The sequence below is a fragment of the Tamandua tetradactyla genome, chromosome 16, assembly GCF_023851605.1.
Source record: "Tamandua tetradactyla isolate mTamTet1 chromosome 16, mTamTet1.pri, whole genome shotgun sequence".
In the NCBI taxonomy this organism is placed as follows: domain Eukaryota; kingdom Metazoa; phylum Chordata; class Mammalia; order Pilosa; family Myrmecophagidae; genus Tamandua; species Tamandua tetradactyla.
In genome coordinates, this window is record NC_135342.1 from 83,966,208 (window position 1) to 83,988,276 (window position 22,069).

General features: G+C 58.5%; 1 protein-coding gene across 1 annotated transcript; it reads left to right on the top strand.

Moving 5' to 3' along the window:
- The first annotated feature begins 1,272 nt into the window (after window positions 1–1,272).
- On the top strand, window positions 1,273–21,181 carry SPIRE2 (spire type actin nucleation factor 2). The gene is made up of 15 exons (XM_077133336.1): window positions 1,273–1,589; window positions 7,440–7,483; window positions 10,085–10,438; window positions 11,426–11,506; window positions 11,660–11,824; window positions 12,267–12,353; window positions 12,527–12,650; window positions 12,902–13,071; window positions 13,597–13,786; window positions 14,264–14,367; window positions 15,132–15,266; window positions 15,396–15,463; window positions 19,523–19,550; window positions 20,241–20,353; window positions 20,738–21,181. The coding sequence occupies exons 1-15, from the start codon at window positions 1,325–1,327 to the stop codon at window positions 20,958–20,960; spliced, it is 2,151 nt and encodes a 716-aa protein (XP_076989451.1). The 5' UTR covers window positions 1,273–1,324; the 3' UTR covers window positions 20,961–21,181.
- Window positions 21,182–22,069: the final 888 nt, after the last annotated feature.

Below are 22,069 nucleotides of genomic sequence, written 5' to 3' on the forward strand. Positions count from 1 at the left end.
CCCCAAGGACCACTGGGTCCACTGAGCCTACGTCTCGCCATCAGTAAAGAAAGCAGAGGCCCTTCCCGAAGGGGGAGACACACACCCACGGCCGGAGCCCAGTCAGGTGCCTGACCTGGGTAATTGCTGTCTTCCGTCCACTCACCATGAGGGGCTGCTGGGCTGGGGGCCCCGGGCCTGGGGAACTGGTGGCGACACCCTCTCAAAGGGGAGCTTTAGTCCCACAAACTCTCAGAGCAGCTACCAGCCCAGGCAGGCCCCTCTGAGACGCCCCCCAAGGCGGGAGCCGCCCCCAGGAGCTCACACCTGGCCCTGCCGAGGCAGGGGCCATCGACTCCTTGACACTCTGCGGTGGCCTTTGAGGCAGACCTTTCTGAGTTCCCTCTGCAGACAGCCGGGGGCAGGTGGGCGAAGGTTAGGAAGGAGGACTGGCCTCGGGGCCTTTGCCTCCCAACCGCCCCACCCCGGCAGGGTGAGGGCACCTGTGGCCCTGCTCACCTGGGCTCTGACCATCCCACTTGCTCTGTGTTCATCTTTCTTCCAACTCCTGCTTGAAACCAACAGCCAGATGGGACCGCCCGGAGGGGACCCTAGGGGACCCCAAGCCCCCTTCAGATGAGGTGAAACTGCCTTGTGGCCGCGGTTCCACACTCAGCTCCTCAAAATTATCAAGGACCTTTAAAGCTGGTCGAGTCCGCAGCAGCCCTAACCCTTCCAGCCGCCTCCTGCCAGGTTGTAGGGGTGGGTCGGGACCTGCCACCAGCACCGCCACGCTGGAGGCGCCTCCCAGCACCCGGGCAGGGCGCAGCTGGAGACTGGGAGGGGTGGAGTCTGCTCAGATGCCTCCCTCGCCAGAGGGGTCACTTCTCCATTCTAGGGATGGCCCCTCCCTAGAATAACCACTGAGGTCACCTGGGTCGCCAGGGGCGGCTGAGGCCTTTGCTACTTAGAAACCTGAGTGTCGTGTGCCTGGGGGAGTCACGGCCCTCCTTGCCCTCCGCGCCACTGCAGTGGGGGCCGAGCCTGGACGCCGCGGGGGGGGCGTCCTCCGGGGAAGCCGCCCGGTTCCCGGCCCCGCCCCCCGCTCAGCCCTCGCTCCAGGACTCCCGCCCCCGGCTTCACGCCCCGCCCTCCGGCCCCGCCCCACCCCGACCCTCGCCCCCCGCCGGCCCCGCCCTCACCTCCTCACCTGGGCGCGGCGCGGGGCGGGGCGGCCCGAGGATGACACAGCTGCGGGGACCCGCCTCCGCGGGCTGCGTGGGCCGCCCCGGCGCCGCCGTGATGGAGACCGGCCCGGCGCGCCCGCGGCGATGATGGGGCGGCCATGGCCCGGGCGGGCAGCTCCGGCGGCGCGGGGCACGCGGGGGCCGCGGGGGGCGCGGGAGGCGCGGAGCGGCAGCCGCCGTGGGAGCTGTCCCTGGAGGAGGTGCTGACGGCCTACGAGCAGCCGCTGAACGAGGAGCAGGCCTGGGCCGTGTGCTTCCAGGGCTGCCGCGGGCTGCGGGGCGCGCCGGGCCGCCAGCGCCTCCGCCACACCGCGGACCTGGTCCTGCGCGGGGACGGCTCGGTCGGCGCGCGGCGGGAGCCCGGTGAGGGGGCCGGGGGCTGCGGCCGCGGGGGGCAGGCCAGGGGTGCGGGCGGGCGTCCGCCGGGGAAGGCAAGGGCATCCCGCCGGGGCTCCCCTCCGCCGCCTCGGCTCGACCCGGCCCCTTCCCGCCATCTCGCCCTCTGCTTCACCCGGAAGCCCTGTCCCCCAGCTCCGCGCCCTCCCCTCCCCTCCCCCCGCTCCGCGCCTCCACTCCCCCCACTCCGCGCCGTCCCCCCCCCCCCCCGCGCCGTCCCCCCTCCCCTCGCCCCACCTGGACCAGCTGCTCCTGGCTACCAGCCTGTGCGCACTTTTCTTCAGGGGAGAGGAGCCTGGGCTCGGTTGCTGAGGACCTTCAGGAAAACCAGGGGCTCTGCTTCTCCCACCCTCAGTCCTCCCCGGGCAGGGCTGGTTCCTCCAGCTTTGGGGGGCTGTCCAGCGGTGCAGCTGGGGGCTGTGGGCGTGGGACACTTTCTGCTCACTCAGCAGCCGTTGTTGGCACTGGACGTGCTGCAGGGCCCAGAAACCTAGAGCAGGAACCAGAAATGTCTTCTTTGTGCCTTTTTCCAAGGCGGAGGGGGTGGGAGAAGAGAGGTGTAGGGCGCGAGCTCCACCTGCTTGGTTTTCCTGCTCTGCACCATTGACAAGAACCAACAGTGAATCCCTTGAAAGTTGTTTCAAATTTGTTTGGAATTGTTTGATTTTTTTTTTTAACCCTTTCTCTTTAAAAAGTTATTTTCTTCACTGAAGAACTGGAGTGCATGTATAGGGCATATGAGGCTATTGCCCCAAAAGTTGAAATCCTGTCAGGGAGCACAAAGGCTGTGTGGTTGCTGGGGGAGGTCTGCACATTTGCAGAACCCCTCACTGCAGGCTTCAGGGGGGTGCGGGGGACCAGGGCAGAGGCAACCATAGCAGTGGGTTAGCTTTGCAGTCGGGATTCTTCTGTGCCCCTGTCTGAGGCTCTCCACTGTTTCTCCTTAAGCTCCCTCCCCCTCCCACTCCCCACTCCCTCACACCCTGCTCTCTTACACCTGTGAGTGGCTGTATTGTGCACCAAAAGTACCAACACATTTGACAAGTGAAAATACTAAGTAGCATGTAGATGGCATTCCTCCCATTTTATAGTTGGGTAAACTGAGGCTCAGAGGGCTTGAAAGACTTGTGAAAATCACACAGAAAGTGGCAGACTTTGGATTCAGAGCTCGTGCTCTTGAGCACTGGGCCATGCTGTCTGGAAAGGCTGAGCGAGAGCAGGATGCACCAGCATGGCCTCCCTGGGACACTCGAGCCCACGCGCTCAGAGCTTGTTGGCATATGTGCGTTCGTCCTGAAGCTGTCTTCTCTTCCTGCCTCTCCCCACCCCTGAGATAAAGGACCTGGCTCATAGCACTGCAATGGGGGTCAACTCATAGGGAGGCTTCCCTGTTAAAGATGCGGAAACCGAGGCACAGGACAGCTTAGTGGTTTGCTGCTGACCACAGCAGTGGGTTAGAACCCAGGGCCCCTTGTAGCTCCTGTGTCTCATCAATGCTCCCTAAAGCTGGAGAGAAGCGCCCCCAAGGGCAGGTATCCCCGGGTCTGCACACCTCCCTGTTTCCCTGGGAGGGTGGCGGCCCCAGCACTTCCTGCCAGGTGACCTGCCGCCACCCTCGGGCTTGGCTTGGAATCCAGGCCAGGGTTCAGTGTCACACAATAGAGTGGCGTACCCTAGGAGTTTTGGTTACTGCTCTAAACAGGTGTCATAACGGCGTTTGGGGTTCATGACTTACTGCCTCCTGAAAGGTGGAGAAAGATTATTAGCCTGAACTTTCTCTTCCGTCCTTTTTGAGCTTTTCGTATCAGCTGAAACTTGAGACCAACCATCTCCACAAGGGCAGGTCCCCCACGTTTCCCCAGGGCCTGAGGGCTAAACAAATTCACCAGAACATGCATAGTCCTATAAATGGCAGTCAGGAAAATGTCCAGATTTTATTTGTTCGCATCTAAGTTTCGCTTTTTGACTCTGAATTTCTCAATATGTTGAGAGGCTCTCAGTGCCTCTGCTCCCTTACAAAGCCCCGACAGCTCTAGGCAGATGTTTAAATTAACTTCTAAAAATTCACTAATAAGACTAGCTAAACTGTTGTTTGAAGGATGAATAATGTTATCTAAGCATATGAATGGCGATGCTTCTTCCTCTTTCCCAGCCAAGAGGGGAAAATTGACCAGAATGGACTTCCTCATCTCTGCTCTGAAGACGGTTTTACAAGCTGCTAGGAAGTTTCTCTTTTTTTTGGGAAAAGTGGAAAATGTGTTAACATCTGAGGCTATTTTTAGGAGGCTATTAAAACCTTGTGATGGGACAGGGTCACTTTTATTTATTGAGGCAGGAAGTGACCAGGCACCCTGGGTGCCAGGGGCTGTCCTCTCCCCTGCCTCCCAGGTGACAGTGGTGGCGCTCTGGTGAGTCACTCGCCTGTTGAAGCCCCTGCTGTGTCCGGCTGGCCCACACGCCCGAGGTGGCCAGCTTGCCCTTGGGTGGCCTGGCATGCCTTGCGCCCCCTGCCTGTACTTGTTAAGGGGCTCTTGGCAGAGCTGTGCCTGTAGGTGGGTGGTGTCCAGTGAGGACGTCACAGGCCTCCCAGAGGCAGGTGACTTTCTGCCTCCAAAGGAGAGTGACATCCCCCAGGCATCTGGCAGCAGACGATTCCACTCTCGCTGGCTGCTCTCCTCCTGGCTGCCCCAAGTCACCCTGTCCCGTGCCCCCTGCTGTGTCACCCCCATAGGGTCACCCCAGGACGGCTACGTCTGCAGGGGAGCAGGTCACCCAGCTACAAGCGGACTTGCTTTTCCATTCAGAGCGACCACAACTGGCATTTGTGGGGTGCTGGCTGGGGGCCATTAGGTGGCCTGAGACCCATTCATTTGTTCTTGCCATGATGGAGCCCTGTCACAGCCCCCTGCATGGGGGAAGAAAGTGGAGGTGTGGAGGTGAGGAGGCCCCGCTCCCTGTCCTAAGTGGCATGAGGCTGGGGGGACTCAGGCCAGAAGGCCAGAGGCCCTGCTGTCCCTGGTTTTGTGTGTGTGCGTGTGTGCGTGTGTGTGTGTGTTTGCGTGCATGTGTGTGTGCAGAGGCAGCGGGCTGTGCCACGTCTCAGGACAGGGGCTGGGGTGGGGGGCAGCCAGGCACCTGCCTCACCCTCAGCTGCTCCACTGACCCTTTGGGGGTGCCTGGGATTCTTGGGGAGGGCATCCGCCTCCAGCTGCCCCTCACCCTGCAGCCTGGGGGTCTAGGCGCCTCGTCTCCCCAGGGCCTGGCCATGGTGGCCGGGCAGGGGCGGGTTAGCAGGGGCGTGGGGACCACTCCCACTTTGCCAGGCTCCCGGAGGGGCCTGCAGCAACACCCCGAGTCTTCCTTGCATCCCTTTTCTCTGACTCTCTCTTTGGCCCCCCCCATCCACCCTAAAGGCCCCTGCGCCCACTCGGGTTTCCGACAGCCGGAGGCGCCCACTGTCAAGCCTGGTTTACGGGGCATCTCTGGGGGGCAGGGGCCGCACACAATGCGTCTGCGTGGGCAAGTGAGAATGGGGTGGCCCAGGTTCCCGCCAGGCCCCTGAGGGCAGGATCCAGCTGTGCGGGTTCGAGGCCATCTCCCCAGGTGGCCGAGGACTCGGGGTCTCTGCACCCCACGAGGCTCAGCAGGAGGGGCCCCTCGCGGTCGGGCCCCCCGCCCCCCGCAGTCGGGACTCCCTGGGCCAGGAGGGTGGGAGCAGCAGTCTCTGGGGTGCCCGGCCCTGCCCTGGCTCAGGGGTGCCCGCAGGCCCTGCCTGCCTGACCGGCTGCCACTTCCCGGGGCTTGGACCTGCTGAGGCCGGGGCGGCCCCATGGCCCTTTCTGTTGGTTCTGACCCTCATTTCCCGACAGCCAGACACGCTTGAGGTTTGCAGGTAACGCGTGAGTAGCCACAGCCCACAGCGGCGGGGACTCACTCAGAGCCCCATGGCGGGTGGCTCCCAATTCCGCACATGTTCACATGTGTCCAGGCCGCCAGCCTCGTGCACGGGCACACACACATACATGCACACGCACAGATGGGCACGTGTGTGTACACACGTGCAGATGGGCATGCATGTGTACACGTGTAGGTGGGCACACGTACACATACGCCCACACACATACAAGCACATACACAGGTGGGCCCATGTGCACAGGCACACATATACAAGCGCATATGCACACATGGGCACACACGCACACAGGTGCATACGCACACATGGGCACACGCACACAGGCACACAGACATACACACAGGTGCATACGCACACATGGGCACACGCACACAGGCACATATGGTCACACAGGCGCACACACGGGCACATAGACACACAGGCGCATACGCACACATGGGCACACACACGCACATTCCCTTTCTGCTCGGCACCTTCATGTACTTCCAAATCCGTGGACAGCAAACGGTGCTGCTGAGAGCCTCCTGCCCACCCCAGACGCCCGCCCCAGGCCCGGCGTGGAGTCTCCCACAGGGGGCATCTCCACAGCTGGCCCCGGGTGCTGCCCCGGCCCTCTCCCCGTCCCCCCACCCCACTCCAGAACGGCCTGAGGGCCCTGCGCTTTCCCGATGGCCGCCCTATCCCCTGCTCGGATGCCCCGCCCAGCTTTGGTGGACTTGTGTGCACCCCAATCAGCCCCCGTGCTGCCCCTGCACCTGCTGCCTGCCACAGCACAGGTGACCCCCGTCCTGGCCCCATTTCCCTTGGCTCCGGGTGGCGGCTTGCGCGGGGGCTGCAGAGGCCTCTTCCCACTGGACAGTCCTTCTGCAGGAGCCTTGCGGCTCCTCAGATTCCGCCCCCGCTCGTTGCTTTGCACAGAAGCAGCAGGAACGGCTCCCCGGCCCTCCTGCACGGAGGAGTCTCCCCAGGTGCCGAAGGACCTGGTCCTGGGCCGCAGCATTGAGGGACGGGGAGGGTGGCCCTCTGGCAGCTGCACCAGCCTCGGACCCCGGGCAAGGGTTGCATGGCCACGACAGACCCCCCCAAGACTCCCCAGGTCTTTGCAACATAAAGTACTGTTTGATTTATGAATGTTTAATGTTGGCACAGCTGTTTTAGAGGTCAAATTGACCATCACAGCCAGGGAGGTGTCCTGGGCCTCTGCCCGGATTCCTGCCTTCCCTCTGCCTCAACCCCGCACAGGCGAGGAGGGCGCTGGGCAGCCTCTCTTGTCATGAGCCAGCGCAGCTCACGTCCCTTCCCTTTTGGCAATCTCCCTGGACCCTGGGTGCCTTTTGGAGCTATTTGCCGAGGGGGCAGGTTTCACTAAGCAGACCACCTGAGGTTCAGGTTCGTCTCTGTTCCACTCTGTTCCAGAAAGGAATTAAAGTGGCTGAAATTCACATCCAGGTGCCATGCTGTTTACAGCTTCTTGCCCAGTGTGGCATCTTCCAGGGTTTCCATGTTCCCCACAGCCCACGGGTTGTAAGACCCCACGCTCTGTGGGCAGCGGTGCAGGCTGAGCCCCCAGCTGTGCCCCTCCGGCCTGCTCTCTGACTGCTGTGACCCTGGAACACAGCTATGGAGCTCCCTCCCTTGACTCTCACCTGCTTTGTACTCCTTCTTTACTCTCGCCACCACCCCCCCCCAGAGGTGTGACTGCCTCTGGGGGGTCCAGGCGTCCTGCACAGATAGATAGACCCCTGCAGGCTGGGTTGTCCCTTATCAGCCTTCTGGTGCTCTTGTGGATACTTTGGGGAGCTGCTGTATGTCCCTCAGGGCATGTGGAAGGGAGGGGACAGAGGGGGTGGCCGTGTCCCACGGGTATATGCCTTGACCCCCCTCCTTCCCCTCCTGTCTTGCAGAACCTGCGACCATGGAGACACTGCCCACCAGCTCGGAAGCCCAGGTACTTCTACAGTGGGAAAGGGGGGCCCAGGGAGGGAAGGGCTCTTTCTCTACTGCTGCATAATATTCCAGGTGATCCATTTGTCCAAAGCCCAGTTGTGTTCTCCAAGTCTCTCAGGAAGCTCATGGACTGTGAAGCCAGCTGGACATGTCCCCCCTGTAAAGGGGCAGTGCCATCCCCACCCCCAAGCCTTTCCAGAGGAGGCCTGCTGTTAACACTGAACAAACACTTCTGAGTTATCTGGGGCAGTCACCCCAGGAGAGATGGCAGGTGATTCTCCGTGTAGGCTCTCGCCCTGGGCTCCCTGAGCTGCACCTGCTCTGCAGAGGCTCCCCAAGCCCCTGCCACCCCAGCCCACCCCAGCTCCTCCCTCCCCCTCCTGCTGTCCCAGGGCCCGGAGGCTGGGGCAGAGCTGCCACCCAGGTTTCTCCTCGTGGGAAAGCAAGTGGCCTCTGCCTTCCAGGCGAGCTTCTGGCAGCCCAGGCAGGGCCCTTAGCAACGGTCAGCTAAGCGGCTTTGGGGGCAGCCCTCACCTCCAGGACGGTACCGCCCCAAGCCCTTTCCTCCTCCACCGCCCCCTGCTGCATGATCTCGTGGGAAGGACAGGGTCAGGGGATCCATGGGGACACAAGGCTGAAGGAGCTCAGCCCCTGCTTCTGTGACCAGAAAGAATTCACTGGAATTTGTGCCAGCTGTGGCTCTCACCAGTGCAGTTTCCTCAGGGAAATACAGAGTGAGCTGTCCCCTCCCAGGCCCCATCCACCTCATGTCAGAGGGCCATGGAGGGCACCTGCCAGAGACCCCCAGCCCTGGAAACTGGCCCGGCCTGGCCTGCTGCAACCTTTCGGGCCTACTGGCGTTGGCGGCCGTGCCCTCCAGGGTGGACCCCGATTCTGGGCATGTCTTGGAGCTGGGTGAGGACCCTCCCCTCACAGCAGAGGGAAGAGGGCGGCACTGCCCCCAGAGCCGAGAGGCTGACCCTCCCAGGCCCTTGCAGGCTCAGGGCTGGGGCATGATGGGTGCAGCCGGCACCTGGCCGGGAGCACCAGTGGGTGAGCCTGCATCCCAAGGTGCATGGCCACAGGCCTGGCCACTCGGTGCCTCCGCTGCTCACCCAGAAAACAGGGTCTTCTCGTGGGGGCAGGGGGGTGTTGCAAGGTCCAGAGAAAGGGCCTGAGCGCAGGGCACAGGGTTGGGCCCGACACAACGCAGAGCTGTTGGCAAAAAAGGGGAAAAAGTGAAAGCCTTTAAAGTACAAAGCAAAATGCCGCTTGTCAGTGCTGCAGAAGTTCAACCTAAAAGTAGCATATGGCCTGGTGACTCTCCTGGCCGCACCCAAAGGGATTGAGCCTGGGTGCTGCCTCCACTGCCCTCATCACAGCAGCCAGATGGTGGAAACCACCTGAGTGTCCGTGAGCAGATGAGTGGGTGAAGAGAACGTGGGGTGTCCACCACAGAATGTCATTTGGCCGTAAAAAGGCGTGAGGTGGCAGTGCTGCAAGGTGGGTGAACTGTGAAGAGCTGCTGTGTGACAGCACGTATGGGGTCCTTTCATGCATAAGAAATACCCAGAATAAGCAAATTCATAGAGAAAGAAAGAGGACAAGAGGTCACCCAGGTGGGGACTGACCTCTTGAACCGTGGTGGCGGCGGCACGACATGGCCAATGTGCCGAGTGCCACCGAATCGTGTGCTTAAAAATGGTAAATGTTAAGTTACATATAATTTACTGTAATGAAAAAGAGCAAAAAGCGAAACAACCTGAAGTGCTGTGCCCCAGAAGCGGTGGGTGCTGCCCGGAGCCCTGGGCCCCGCCTCCCGCAGGGTTTCAGACACTCCCCGTGGAGGCTCCTGTGTGCCCCCCAGCAGCCGCCTCTCTCTACCCAGGCACCCCCCCCCAGCCCCCCACCCCCGTCCTCCCTAACTGGGCCTCGTTTTTCAAAGTTTTTAAAAACATTTACATATACTGAAAAGTAACATACATGTGTAAATATTTAAGTGAGAGCATGTCGTTTTTTATGTTGAACATTGTGCCAAACATTTCTTACTTATAATTGAGCAGTTATTCCAACACCTCGTGGACAATCTACAGAGAGAAGGAAGGAAGGATAGAAGGAAGGAAGAGAGGAAGAAAGGGAAACATTTTTTAAACATTTTCTTGTTTTATTGTATTTTGTTTCTCCGTTTTTCGTTACATGGGCTGGGGCCGGGAATCGAACCGAGGTCCTCCGGCATAGCAGGCAAGCACTTTGCCCGCTGAGCCACCGCGGCCCGCCAGTCCTCTGCTTTTAAAGTCAACTTCTTTGAGGTGTGCATAGGGGAACCGCGCATACTAGGTGCAGTTCAGTGAATGTCTCCACCAACGAGTGCCCTACAGTCAGGCTCACGGCTTCCCACAGGCCGGGTCCCCACCTGTCCCGCAGCTTCTGCGTTGGGCGGACGTGGGGCCACTCCCCTCCTCGCCGTGCTCCCTACTCACCCGTGCGTGGGCCGGGCCTGCACGCATTGGCCTGGTTTCTGTTTCTCTCAGTTAAACACGGGGGTGGGGGTGCGAGTCCCAGAGAAACCGTCGGCTCAGCGTTGGGACACGGGCCCCCGCAGGTGGTGCAGTCTCTGGGCTTTGCCATCTACCGAGCGCTGGACTGGGGCCTGGACGAGAGCGAGGAGCGTGAGCTCAGCCCGCAGCTGGAGCGGCTCGTGGACCTGATGGCCAACAACGACGACGATGACGGCGGCGGCGGGGCCGACGAGGGCTACGGGGGCCCCGAGGAGGAGGAGGCGGCCGAGGGCGCCCCCCGCGCCGTGCGCACCTTTGCGCAGGCCATGCAGCTGTGCGCCGCCCGCCTCAGTGACCCCCGTGGCGCGCACGCCCACTACCAGGCCGTGTGCCGCGCGCTCTTCCTGGAGACGCTGGAGCTGCGGGCCTTCCTCGCCCGGGTGCGGGAGGCCAAGGAGGTGAGGGGGCCGGGGTGGGGGGGGGCCGGGAGACCTCGAGGAGATGAGGGGCGTTGGCTGGCGGCATAGCAGAATGCGCTTTGAAATTCTCTGATCCCACCCTGACCCTCTGTGGGGTTGCGTCTTTCTCTTCCTCTAACCAAAAAGGGGTCCTGGGCAGCTCAGGGATGGCCCCCTAGACTAATGGGGTCTGGCCCGTGGCACAGGACGAAGTTCTTTGAGCCACTTAGCACTCATCTGTACCAAGGAGAGTGATGGGTCTCCTGGCCACCCTCCCTGGTGTGCCCCCCTGAGCCCCACCCTACCCTGAACTCCACCCCACCTCTTGGGAGCAGTTTCGAGGTGCCCTCATGGTCCTGTCACCTCACCCCACTGTCAGTCTTTGCTCTCCAGGTCAGTTTCTTACCCAGACAATGGGTCCTTTGTTCAGCAGAAAAGGGCTCTAGACCCCAAGCAGGGGGCCATTTGGGGAGTGGGTGGCAGGAGGCCTGGTGAGTTGGCGTGGCCTGGCGTGTAGGGCGGAAGCACAGGCACCCCAGGAAGGGTGGTAACCACCTTGGGCACCTCTGCCCACGGGACTGACCTGGCACACTCGGGGACTATTTTTACAATCTGTTGGGGCTGATAGCTTCCCAGAGCAGACCGGCAGGTGGCCTGGGTGAAAGCAGGGGGAACCGGTCCTGCCGGGGTGGGTGGGGTGCAGTGGCCAGAGCAGGCAGAGGTCCCAGGCAATCAGGGCAGCCAGTCCAACAGCTATCCCCAAGTGCTCAGCCTATGACAGCCGACAGTTTTTGGGCCTTCATCTGTGCAAGCATTCCCAGGGGTACGGAGTATAAACGTGGGACTGATCCCAGGTCCTCCTGCCTGTCCGTGTGCTCCCTCCATTCCCCTCCACTAACGAGGCCCTGCGTGTCTTCCCCCACTCCCCCCATTAACGTGGACTTGTGTGGCACCCCGCTCCGGCGCTCCCCCCACCTGCGCTTCTAGATGCTACAGAAGCTCCGGGAGGACGAGCCTCAGGCAGAGAAGCCCCTGGCGGAGCTTGACCACCTAGGACACACGGACTGGGTAAGTCCGGCCGGCCCTGCTGATCAGGCCGCAGCGCAAGCACAGCCGCCCCCGCGCCCCCCCAGCTCGCACACACCCCGCCGGCTCAGCGCCCAGGGGTGGGGGGTTGGGGGCCAGGCCCGCGCCTAAGGCCGCTTTCTCCCCTCGGGCCAGGCCCGGCTCTGGGTGCAGCTCATGCGGGAGCTCCGCCACGGCGTGAAGCTCAAGAAGGTGCAGGAGCAGGAGTTCAACCCCCTGCCCACCGAGTACCAGCTCACGCCCTTCGAGATGCTTATGCAGGACATCCGCGCGCGGAACTACAAGCTGCGCAAGGTCATGGTGAGCCCGGGGTGCGGATGCCTGTCCAGGGGCGGGGATGCCTGTCGAGGGGCGGGGATGCCTGTCGAGGGGCGGGGCCTTGTGGAGGAGCGGGCCCTGGAAGAGGAGGAGGCTGGTGGAGGGGCGGAGCTCGGTGGAGGGGCGGGGCCCTGATGGGGCGGGGCCCTGATGGGGCGGGGCCCTGATGGGGCGGGGCCCTGATGGGGCGGGGCCCTGATGGGGCGGGGCCCTGATGGGGCGGGGCCCTGATGGGGCGGGGCCCTGGGACACGGCACTGGAAAGATGCAGGCCTGGCCAGGTGCCAGGCATCGCCCTAAGAAGGTGGGTGCTGTTGGTCAGTGCCGGCCACGCCGTGGCTGTGAGGGGTGCAGTTGGAGCTCAGAGCCGCGAGCTCCCCTGCCCGCGGCTGGCCTCAGCCTCGGCTCCTCCCCGGCTCTCCCAGATCGACGGCGACATCCCGCCCAGGGTGAAGAAGGACGCCCACGAGCTCATCCTGGACTTCATCCGCTCGCGGCCCCCGCTCAGGCAGGTGCGGCCCGCCCAGCAGGTGCCTCAGCTTCTCCTGTGCAGGAGCCCCAGGGCTGGGGCCTCCTCCTCCAGTTGCCTGCCCGTATGTGGGGCTCCTGTGGGCCTCTGCAGCTCAGACAGCCCCCCAGATCGCGGTCTGGGCCCCCCAATGCAGAATGACCGCTATCCTTGCAGGTCTCCGAGAGGAGGCTCCGCCCCCTGCCTCAGAGGCAGAGGACCCTCCACGAGAAGATCCTGGAGGAAATCAAACAGGAGCGCAAGCTGCGGCCCGTGGGGAGCTCCTGCTGGGGCACTCGAGGTGAGGGGGTGCTGTTCCTCCCCCCTCCCCCTTCCCGTCCCCTCCCCCCTCCCCGCTCCCCTTCCCTTCTTCTCCCCCTCCCCTCCCCCACCCCTCCCCTCTTCTCCCACATCTTCTTTATGGGGGTGTTAAGCAAATGATGTACCTGAAGCTCTTGGCTCAGTCTTTATGGGGGGATAGGGTTTACACTTCCTCTCCCGCTCCCCTGCAGCATTCAGCTCTGCACCCCCTCCCCCTCACTGACCCCCCAGGGTTCGGCTCCCTGCCCTGCATTCTCCACGCCTGTTCAGGGGACGCCTCGTCCACTTCCTGCCTCAGCCTGTCCCTCGCGGATGCCCGGGGCGGTTCCCAGCGGCCGCGGCCCCGGGTCCTGCTGAAGGCACCCACCTTGGCCGAGATGGAGGAGATGAACGCGTCGGAGGTGAGCGCGCTGAGGCTCCGAAGGAGGCCGGGGAGGGACAGGAAGCCAGGAGCGGGGCGCGGCAGCAGGGGCCGAGGTCAGTGCAGGGCCTGCACTGCCCAGACCGCGGGCTACGGGCCAGCGGGGGCTGCAGCCTGGCCGGGCCTTGGAAGCTCACAGTGTCCCCGGGCGCCAGGCTGTGGTCTCCAGCCAGAAAGGCTGGCATCATCTCCTCCTGCCGGGAGGCTACGCTACCCCCTCCCCGCCACGCCCCCACCCCAGCCATGGGAAAGCCACGCGTCCCCGCCCGCCCTTGCCACCTCGCGTCGCACCTGCTGCTCCTGGGCCCCGGGTCCCGGCAATGACTGGGGCAGCTTCCACCCACACCAAGCCTGCCCTCTTGAGAACTTTTCGTTAGGCTCAGAGAAGGCCTTAGCCGTCGAGGCTCTCGCCTGCGCAGGAGGTGGCCGGCCAGGCGCGAGGGGATGGGACCCGGGCGCGGGGCCGCTTGGAGCCCAGCGGGCAAAGAGGTCTGACTCTCCACAGGAGGAAGAGTCCCCATGTGGGCAGGCGGCGCTCAAGCGGGACCGCTCCTTCTCAGAGCACGACCTCGCCCTGCTCCACAGCGACGCGGCCCCCAGTCTGCAGCCGCCTGCCGAGCCCCCAGGAGCCGAGGAGCTGCTGGCCCGGCCGCGGGTGGGCAGTGTGCACACCTGGAGCCTCAGCCAGGAGCAAGGCACGAGCCCTGTCCCTCCCCTTCCCCTCCCCCTCTCCCCTCCCCCTCCATCTCCCCCCTCTCCTCCTCTCCCCTCCCCTCCCCTCCCCTCCCCCGTCCCCTCCCCTACCCCTCCCCTCCGTCTCCCCCTCCCTCTCCTCCTTCCTGCTCCTCAGCCTCAGCTGGCAGGACGTTTAAAGAACAGTCCAGACCCCTGGACGCCTCTCCCTGGAAGGAGGAGGAAGCGCCAGTTCTGCGGGCCGGTGCTCTGCCCCAGAGGGTCTTCTCTCGGTGGCAGTGGGCGAGGGAACGCGCCTCAGGCCTTCCCACAACATGGCCCAGGCACCCGCGGCCTCTCCTCAGCCTTGGGGTTTCTGCCTCTGGCCACGGGTGAATTGCTGCTGACTGCCCCGGGCTGCCTGCCATGCCTCTGAGCTGACCACGGGGAGAGATGGGGCCCTGCGGCGGTGCTGATGGGGCCTCCGGGTCTGCCTTCAGGTTCCTTCCCGGTGCGTGTCCAGGCCGGGCCTGGCCCCAGCTCCCCCCCCCACAGCGCCCTGGGTGCGGCCGAGGAGAGGCCGGAGGCGGGGCCACTGTGGCTGGTGAGTGCGATTGGGCGGTGGAGGGGCAGCCTGGCCGGGGCGAGCGTTCTGCCAGCCTGGGGCTGCATCCAGCCTCCTGAGGGGGCTGCGCGCTCCGGTCTTAGAGAGCAGGCCCTGGACGGCCATTCCCGGCTTCCTCCTGGAGTGTCATGCCGGCCGCAGAGCCTGGGAAGGGCCTGGCCTGGTCCTGGAGCTGAGGCAGATGGTGGCCCTGGACACCTGCGCCCCGAGGGCGGGGTGGGGTGGGGTGAGGGGGCACCTGACTGGATGAGGGATCCCGGTTCTGGCCTGCCCCTGCTCCCCGGTCATGTGCCCTCTTGGCCCCCAGTTTCCCCAGCTGCGCATTTTGTCTGCCCTGCAATTGTGATGCTCACACACCTTCTGACACTTTGAGGCCCCCACGTGGCCGGAGCTTTGTTGTGACTTCCTTAAATGAGGTCACGAGGTTGAACACTCGGGAGCCACCGGTGCTCCTGCAGGCCTCTGGCGGGGGGTGAGCTGTCCTGAGGCCACTGAGAGGCTCAAGTGAGAACAGCTGTGGAAGCACTTGGGAACGTGGAAGCGCAGGTGGACGACTTAGGGAGGGGGCGGGAAGGGTGCAGGAGCACCTCCAGGTGGGGTCGAGCTGATGAGGGGCGGGCTCAGGGGACTGCTGGCTGAGCTGGACTCGGGTAGGGGCCCTCGGCAGGGGGCCCTCAGGGTGTGCCCTGCCTGATGGCTCTCCCCGAGTTCCTGAGTACGCGCTGGCCCCTCACCTCTCCCAGGAGTTCAGCCACCCCGTGGAGAGCCTCGCGCTGACCGTGGAGGAGGTGGTGGATGTGCGCCGGGTGCTGGTGAAGGCCGAGATGGAGAAGTTCCTGCAGAACAAGGAGCTCTACAGCAGCCTGAAGAAGGGGAAGGTCGGTGGCTGGTCCTGGGTCCAGCTGGGACCCCAGGGTGGTGGTGGTGGGGGGAACGGCAGACAAGGGTGCAGATGAGGCACAGGGAGCTTTGGATAAACGTGACTCTAACCAGGTCCTTCCTGACAGATTTGCTGCTGCTGCCGGGCCAAGTTTCCGCTGTTCTCCTGGCCATCCACCTGTCTCTTCTGCAAGAGGTGAGCCGTGGTGACATGGCGGGAAGCAGGCCAGAGCCCCCCAGGCTAGTGCTGCCCCCAGAACTTTTCGTGGCAATGGGGATAATCTGTGATGTGCTGGTGGTTAAGTCCCTGAAATGTGCCTGGTACAGCTGAGGAACAGAAATTTTTATTTTATTTAATGGAAACTAATTTAAATAGATAGGGGACTTCTGCTTTCAGCCAAGATGGGGCTACAGGTTATCCTTCCACCTGAAACCACCACAGCACAACCAGACAAAGGTGAAAAACGGGGCTTTCCAAGACATTGCACATGTGGCAACAAATGGGAAACACCCAAGGTGAGCCCCGCGACTGCCCAGCTTCCTGTGTGGAGAGAGTTTCTAGACATTGGCACAGGGAGGAAGGGCCAGTCAGAGCTGCTGGGCTCCCCATGTTGAGGAGACATGGCTGGGGACTGACGGGGGCCAGGGTGGTATGCTGGAGAGGGGCGCGCTGCAACGAGAGAACTCCCGAGACTTGAGGAGGACCCCCACCCCCACCCCCGCGAGTATCCACAGAGTGCTGGTTAGAGCATGTGTGCAAGGAAATGACTCAAGGCTGGGAAGATAAGCTCCTAAAGCAGAGGCTGGTGAGCCTGGGCCCACAGGCCAAACCTGGCACATTGCTGGGTGTATAGTTTAATTGAAACATAGTGATACTCATTCATTATTCATTACTTATTTAGCCACGACTAAAATTTATTGTCTGACCCTTTACAGAAAAAGTTTACTGGCCTTGCCTTAAATGTTTAAGGGAACAGTGTCCAGCACCACAGGAGGCTGGAAATGGTGTCTGTTCCCAGAGACATTCAGGAAAACCCTGTAATTCATGGGTCACTGAGTGAAATGCACAAGATGGTCTTGCCTCGCTGGTGATGAGAACTGCAAGAAAACATTGCTAAACCCACAGTTACAGAGATTTCTAAGTCCTAGACTTAGCTCTGGACTTGACTAACAAAAATAAAGGAACAAGTGGTTCACTGGTAGGATGCCTGCCTTCCATACAGGAGACTTGGGTTCAATTCCTGGATCATGCACCAAAAAATAAGATAAATAAGTAAGTAAGTAAATAAATAATAAAGGAAGACATTAAAGGACCAAATTCTTTCCAGAACAAAGCTCAAGAATAGGTATAAAAAAGAATAAACAACATCCAACAAGATAAAATGTCTGGCATCCAGTCAAAGATTATCAGGCATGCCACACAGGAAAACATGACACATGATAAGGGGAAAAATCAGTTTTAAAGTACTGACAAAAATGTTAGAATTAGCAGAGAAGGTCATTAGAGGTTATTTTTGAACTGCATCCCATATGTTCAAAAAGCTAGAGACATGGAAGATATAAGGAAGACACAAATCAAATCTCTAGACTTGGCAACTGCAATGTTCAAGATGAAAAAACAAAAGTGGTTAATGTCAGGACACTTCAGAAGAAAAAAAATATTGAGAGGAAAACAATTTAAAAAAAAAGAAGAAAAAGAAAAACATTTGTGAGCTGTGGGTTAACTTCAAACAGCTTAATATATGTATGGAGAATGGATGGAAAATAAAAAATATTTGAGGAAATAATGGCTGAAAAAAATTCCAAATTTGATGAAAGATAGAGACCCCCAAACACAATGAACCCCAAACATAAGAGACATGATGAAAATAACACCAGGGCAGATATTAATCAAACTGATTAAAACCAGTAATAAAGAGAAATTCTTAAAAGCAGCCACAGATAAAGATATGTAAACCACAGGAAAGACAAAGATGACAACAGATTTCTCATCAGAAACAATGCAAGCAAGAAGACCGTGGTACAACGTCTTTAAAGTAGTGAACAAAGAAAAGTCTGTCAACCTAGAATTCTACACCCAGCAAAAATCTTTTAAGGTAATTCATACTCTACACGAAGTGGTGTATTATTACTTGAAAGTAGACTTGAAAAGTTAAAGATGTATTCTATAAACCTTAAAGCAACCACTTTTAAATGACAAAGCAAAGAGTTACAGCTATAAGAGAAAGGAGATAAAAATGTAATCAGAAAAATATTCAATTAATACGAAAGAAGGCAGGACAGGTCAAAAAGAAAACAAATTGCAAGACAACAGACATAAAGTTAACTATGTCAATAATCACATTCAATGTAAATGGTCTAAAGAACCTAATTAAAAGGCAGTTTGCCAGGTTGAATAAAAAAAAAAGGTAAGAGGGTGGGCCACGATGGCTCAGTGGTAGAGTTCTTGCCTGCCATGCCAGAGACCCAGGTTTGATTCCCAGTGCCTGCCCATGCAAAAAAAGGAAGGCCCCATCATCGGTTGCCTACAAGAAATTTATATAAATGTAAAGACAGAAATAGGATAGATGTAAAAGGATGGAAACAGATATAAACAGATTAATATCATAAAAGTAGATTTCAGAGCAAATAATATTACCAGAGAAAAACCTCATTTCATAATGAGAAAGAGGCTAATTCATCAAGAGGAAATAATAATCCTAAACATTTATGTACTTAATGACAGATTCAAAATATGTGGGGCAAAACCCACAATTATAGAGATTTATATATCCTTTTCTCAATAACTGATAAAACTTGTAGATAGAAAAAAATGATATAGAACATTTAAAAAAACATTTTTATTATATAATATAACATTTATACAAAGCAAAGAAAGAAAAAAGCAATAGTTTCCAAAGCACACTTCGAGATGTAGTCACAGAACAGATCCCAGAGTTTGTCATGGGCTGCCATACCATCCTCTCAGCTTTTTCCTTCTGGCTGCTCCAGAACAACTGGAGCATAGGAGGAATATATATATTTTTATCATCACTTTTTTTTTCCTGAAAAAATAACATATATACAAAAAAAAAAGCAATAAATTTCAAAGCACAGCACAACAAATAGCTGTAGAACAGATTTCAGAATTTGGTATGGGTTATAATTCCATAATTTTAGTTTTCACTTCTAGCTGCCCTGAGATACTGGAGACTAAAAGAAATATCAATGTAATTGATTCAGCAAACATACATGTTTATTAAACCTTACCTTTTCTGCATAACTCCACCATCACCTTTGATCTTCCTCCCACTCTTTAGGGGTATTTGGGCTGTGGCCATTCTAACTTTCCCATGTTGGAAGGGGCTGTCACTAATATGGGGTAGGGAGATGGAACTAGCTGATGTTCTGGAGAGGCTGGGCCCTCTAGGTTTCAGGATTTATCTGGTTCAGGGACCCATCCGGATGATTTAGGTTTCTGGAAAGTTACCCTAGCACATGGAAACTTTGTAGAATCTTATATATACTCTGAGCCATAAAACAAGTCTGAATAAATTCAAAGGGATTCAAGCCATGCAAAATATGTTCCCTCAACACACTGAAATGAAATTGACTTGGGGAACTGTTGATGGCAAATTAAATTATGGTACTTCTATGCAAGACAATATGATTGTTAAAAAAAAAAAAGTTTTGACAAATTGTACCATTGTGCTAAGAGCCTCTGATGTATCATTACAAAATAATATGCATGATATACCCTATTTTAATTTTTAAATTACGTATATTATTGTTAACATATCCTTAGACAAGCCTGGAGGATTGACGCTATCTCTAGCAGGGATTATCTCTGAGGATGGGTTTAGAGGAGAGGAACTTCTTGTACAGATTATAATTCTCTGCGATATTTGAATTTTTACAAGCAGGTATTTACTGCTGAAATCAGCATAGGAAATAGAAAATGTTAATGGCTACTCTAAGCTGAGCATCTTGGTTGTGGTCCTGGGGCTGAGAAGGCACTTTGTGTTGAGAAAAACTCCAGGCTGGGTGCTGTAAACAGAAAGCTGGGAAGTTGCAAAAAGATTTGGGGTGGAGAGTCAAGTCAAATAACAAGTGAGATTTAGGAGTAAAATGATCAAGTGCAAGGCAAGGTTGGTTTGACCCAGCACCTGTGCCAGCTGGTCCTCTGGTAGGCAGGAGGCCGGGACGCAGAGACACAGACTGTGCCTTGTGTGCCTCTTCACGGAGCTGAAGATGCTTTCCCCTTTTTCCCTTCCAGAGCTGTCTGCACTTCCTGTAGCATAAAGGTGAGGCTGTGCCCTGGGGCGAGGGTGTTGGGCAGGATGCCCACCTGACTCAGAAGGGTGGGACAAGGGGCTCTGCGGGCGTCTCTTGGATTGGACAAAACCCCCTACCCATCCACCTCCTCCCTGCAGGCAGAATCCATTCCTGAACTGCCCAAGAACATGTGCATTTTTAAAGCCTGCGGTGGTGGATTTTAATGTTCCACGTTGGTGGACTGGTGCCAAGAAGCCCTCTGCAAATCCTACCTCTGACTCTTTAAAAGTTCCTTGAGCACTCTTGGAGAGGCTTTTGAAAACATTTCTGATATCTGTGCAGCAGGTGTGGACAGCAGTAAATGGATAATAAATGACATTTAGAAGGATACCACCCCATTATGCCTCAGCTTAGAAACAGGAATCTGTTGAAAAGGGATTTTTTTTACCACCACTTTTTTTTTTAACCCTTACTTTCCCTCCTGCCATTTGGTAATGGGAAAACTCCCACCTCGTCAACATTAAATATTCATTGAGTCAGGACATGCTAGGTCGTGTGTGCAGAGAAATGCGCTAACATGCAGTCTAACTGAGCCAAAGCTCAGGTGGGAGTGTGGGAAGCAAGCGCGCTTCCACCGGGGTTAGTGCTGGCAGGTGGCCCCGGCCCCTGTGCAGCCTCTGCCCGCTGCAGCCCCGTGCCTGCCTTGCCCTGCACTGCAGATGAAGCTGCCCTCCAAGAAGTTCGCCCACATCCCGGTCTACGCGCTGGGCTTCGAGAGTCCTCGGGGTGTGTCTGCCAGGGCCACCGTGCCACAGAGGAAAGACGTCTTCCAGTGAGCCTCTGCGGGCTGGTGGGGGCCGTGGGGCTGGGTTGCTGGGACCCCCGGGCGGTGGGCAGTGGCGGCCCCGAAGGCCCCAGCAGGGGCTGGGAAAGGGTGGGGTGCAGGCCGAAGGTGGCCAAGCCCAAGGCTGCAGGCTGGGGGAGGGGAGGCCCAGCAGGCAGCGTGTCCAGCCGCCCCCTCCGAGGGTGCCGGGCGGGTGGTCCAGGCCGTGATGGCCGGTGCCTGTGACCTCCAGGCTCCTCTGCCGGTCGTGGGGGCAGCGCTGACCGATGGCTTCGCTGTTTGCGACCCGAGCTGAGCTGCGGCCACCGGCATTTGAAAGAGTTGCTTGGGGGTTACAGGGCGCGGCGCCTCAGTCAGCTCTCCTCCCTCTAGGTCCCTGCAGGGGCCGCGGTGGCGGGGTGTGGAGGAAGAGTTCCCCCACATCTACGCCCGCGGCTGTGCCCTGAAGGACCTCTGCAGCGGCTGCAGCAGCTTCGTGGCAGACGTGGTCCGTGCCAGCCGCAGGAGTGTGGATGTCCTCAACAGCAGCCCCCGCCGTGCCCGCCACACGCAGTCCCTCTACGTCCCCTCTCCTAGGACTCTCGACTTCGAATGACCACCTTCAAAAGCCGGTGGCTTTTCAACTTGGGGTCCCCTGCCCCGAGCGGCGCCTGTACATATACCCATATCGGGCGCGCGCCTCTAATACACATCCGCCTGCAAGTCACTGGCCTTGCTTCCTGGTGCCTGTGCTGACCTGGGCAGCTCCCATGCCCGTCCCAGAACCAGCTCCTCTCAGCCCGAGGAACGTGCAGGAAGACCCCCCCCCACCCACTCTGTGTTCCAGTGTTTTCTCTGTTCTCCAGGAATGAGAACAGGCAGCTCCTGCCCTTGGCAGGACTGGGCAGGGGGCACTTCAGGTCTGAGGCTCACCCCAGCAGCTCTCCCCTGTCCCTGGCACCACCCACCCAGGGGCACCTGCCTTGCAGGTGCCTCCGAGGAGGCACACGTCCTGGCACAGGAGGCCGTAGCTCTGCCCATCGGCACATGGCTTTGGCGAACACCTGTTCTCCTGGGCGACGCTTGGCTCTAAGTGGCCCGACCAGCCCAGCTGGGATGCTCATCACTGGGCACCCAGGCCTGCCCCCTCCCCCCCCACTGCCTAGTTGCTTCTCCCTGCCAACTTCATGACCTGGGGAAGCCTGTGCCCTGTTCTTGTTCTCCTGTGGGCTGCATCCCTCAGGGATTAGTAGGAGACAGCCCACCCCCTGTTGCACAGGGAAACATGGGTCTGGAGGGTCAACCAGGCTCCTAGCAGCCCTGGGCCCACACTCTACTCCATCCACTTTCACCCCACAGATGGGGAAACTGAGCCTCAAGAGTAGAAGGACACAGCTTGCAGTGAGCGAGGCAGGACTTCCACTCAGGCCTGTCCGACTCCAGGCTCAGCACCCACCAGGTTGGCCCAGGGCCTTCCTGAGGACACAGGGGTCTGGGAGATGGGCATCAGTTGGGGTCAGGAAATTAAAATGCATGTACAGTCAGAGCAGCTAATGAAAATAGCCCCCAGCACTTGTCCTGAACACTTCGCTTGTCAGGGAATGTTATTATTTGTTCCTATTTAAAAATGAGAAAACACATGGGGCAATGAATTGTCCCTCGTCTCGCTGCTAGTACCCCAAAAGCAAGGGTCTTTGCAGCACCTCCTACGGCAGGCACGCACCT

What these genes read in the sequence shown, in the direction of transcription:
- SPIRE2 (XM_077133336.1), top strand. Translation starts at nt 1,325, where the DNA reads ATGGCCCGGGCGGGCAGCTCCGGCGGCGCGGGGCACGCGGGGGCCGCG. An exon ending in AGGAGATGAACGCGTCGGAG is followed by an intron (nt 13,072 to 13,596) that starts GTGAGCGCGCTG and finishes GACTCTCCACAG; the next exon opens with GAGGAAGAGTCCCCATGTGG. An exon ending in GCAGCCTGAAGAAGGGGAAG is followed by an intron (nt 15,267 to 15,395) that starts GTCGGTGGCTGG and finishes CCTTCCTGACAG; the next exon opens with ATTTGCTGCTGCTGCCGGGC.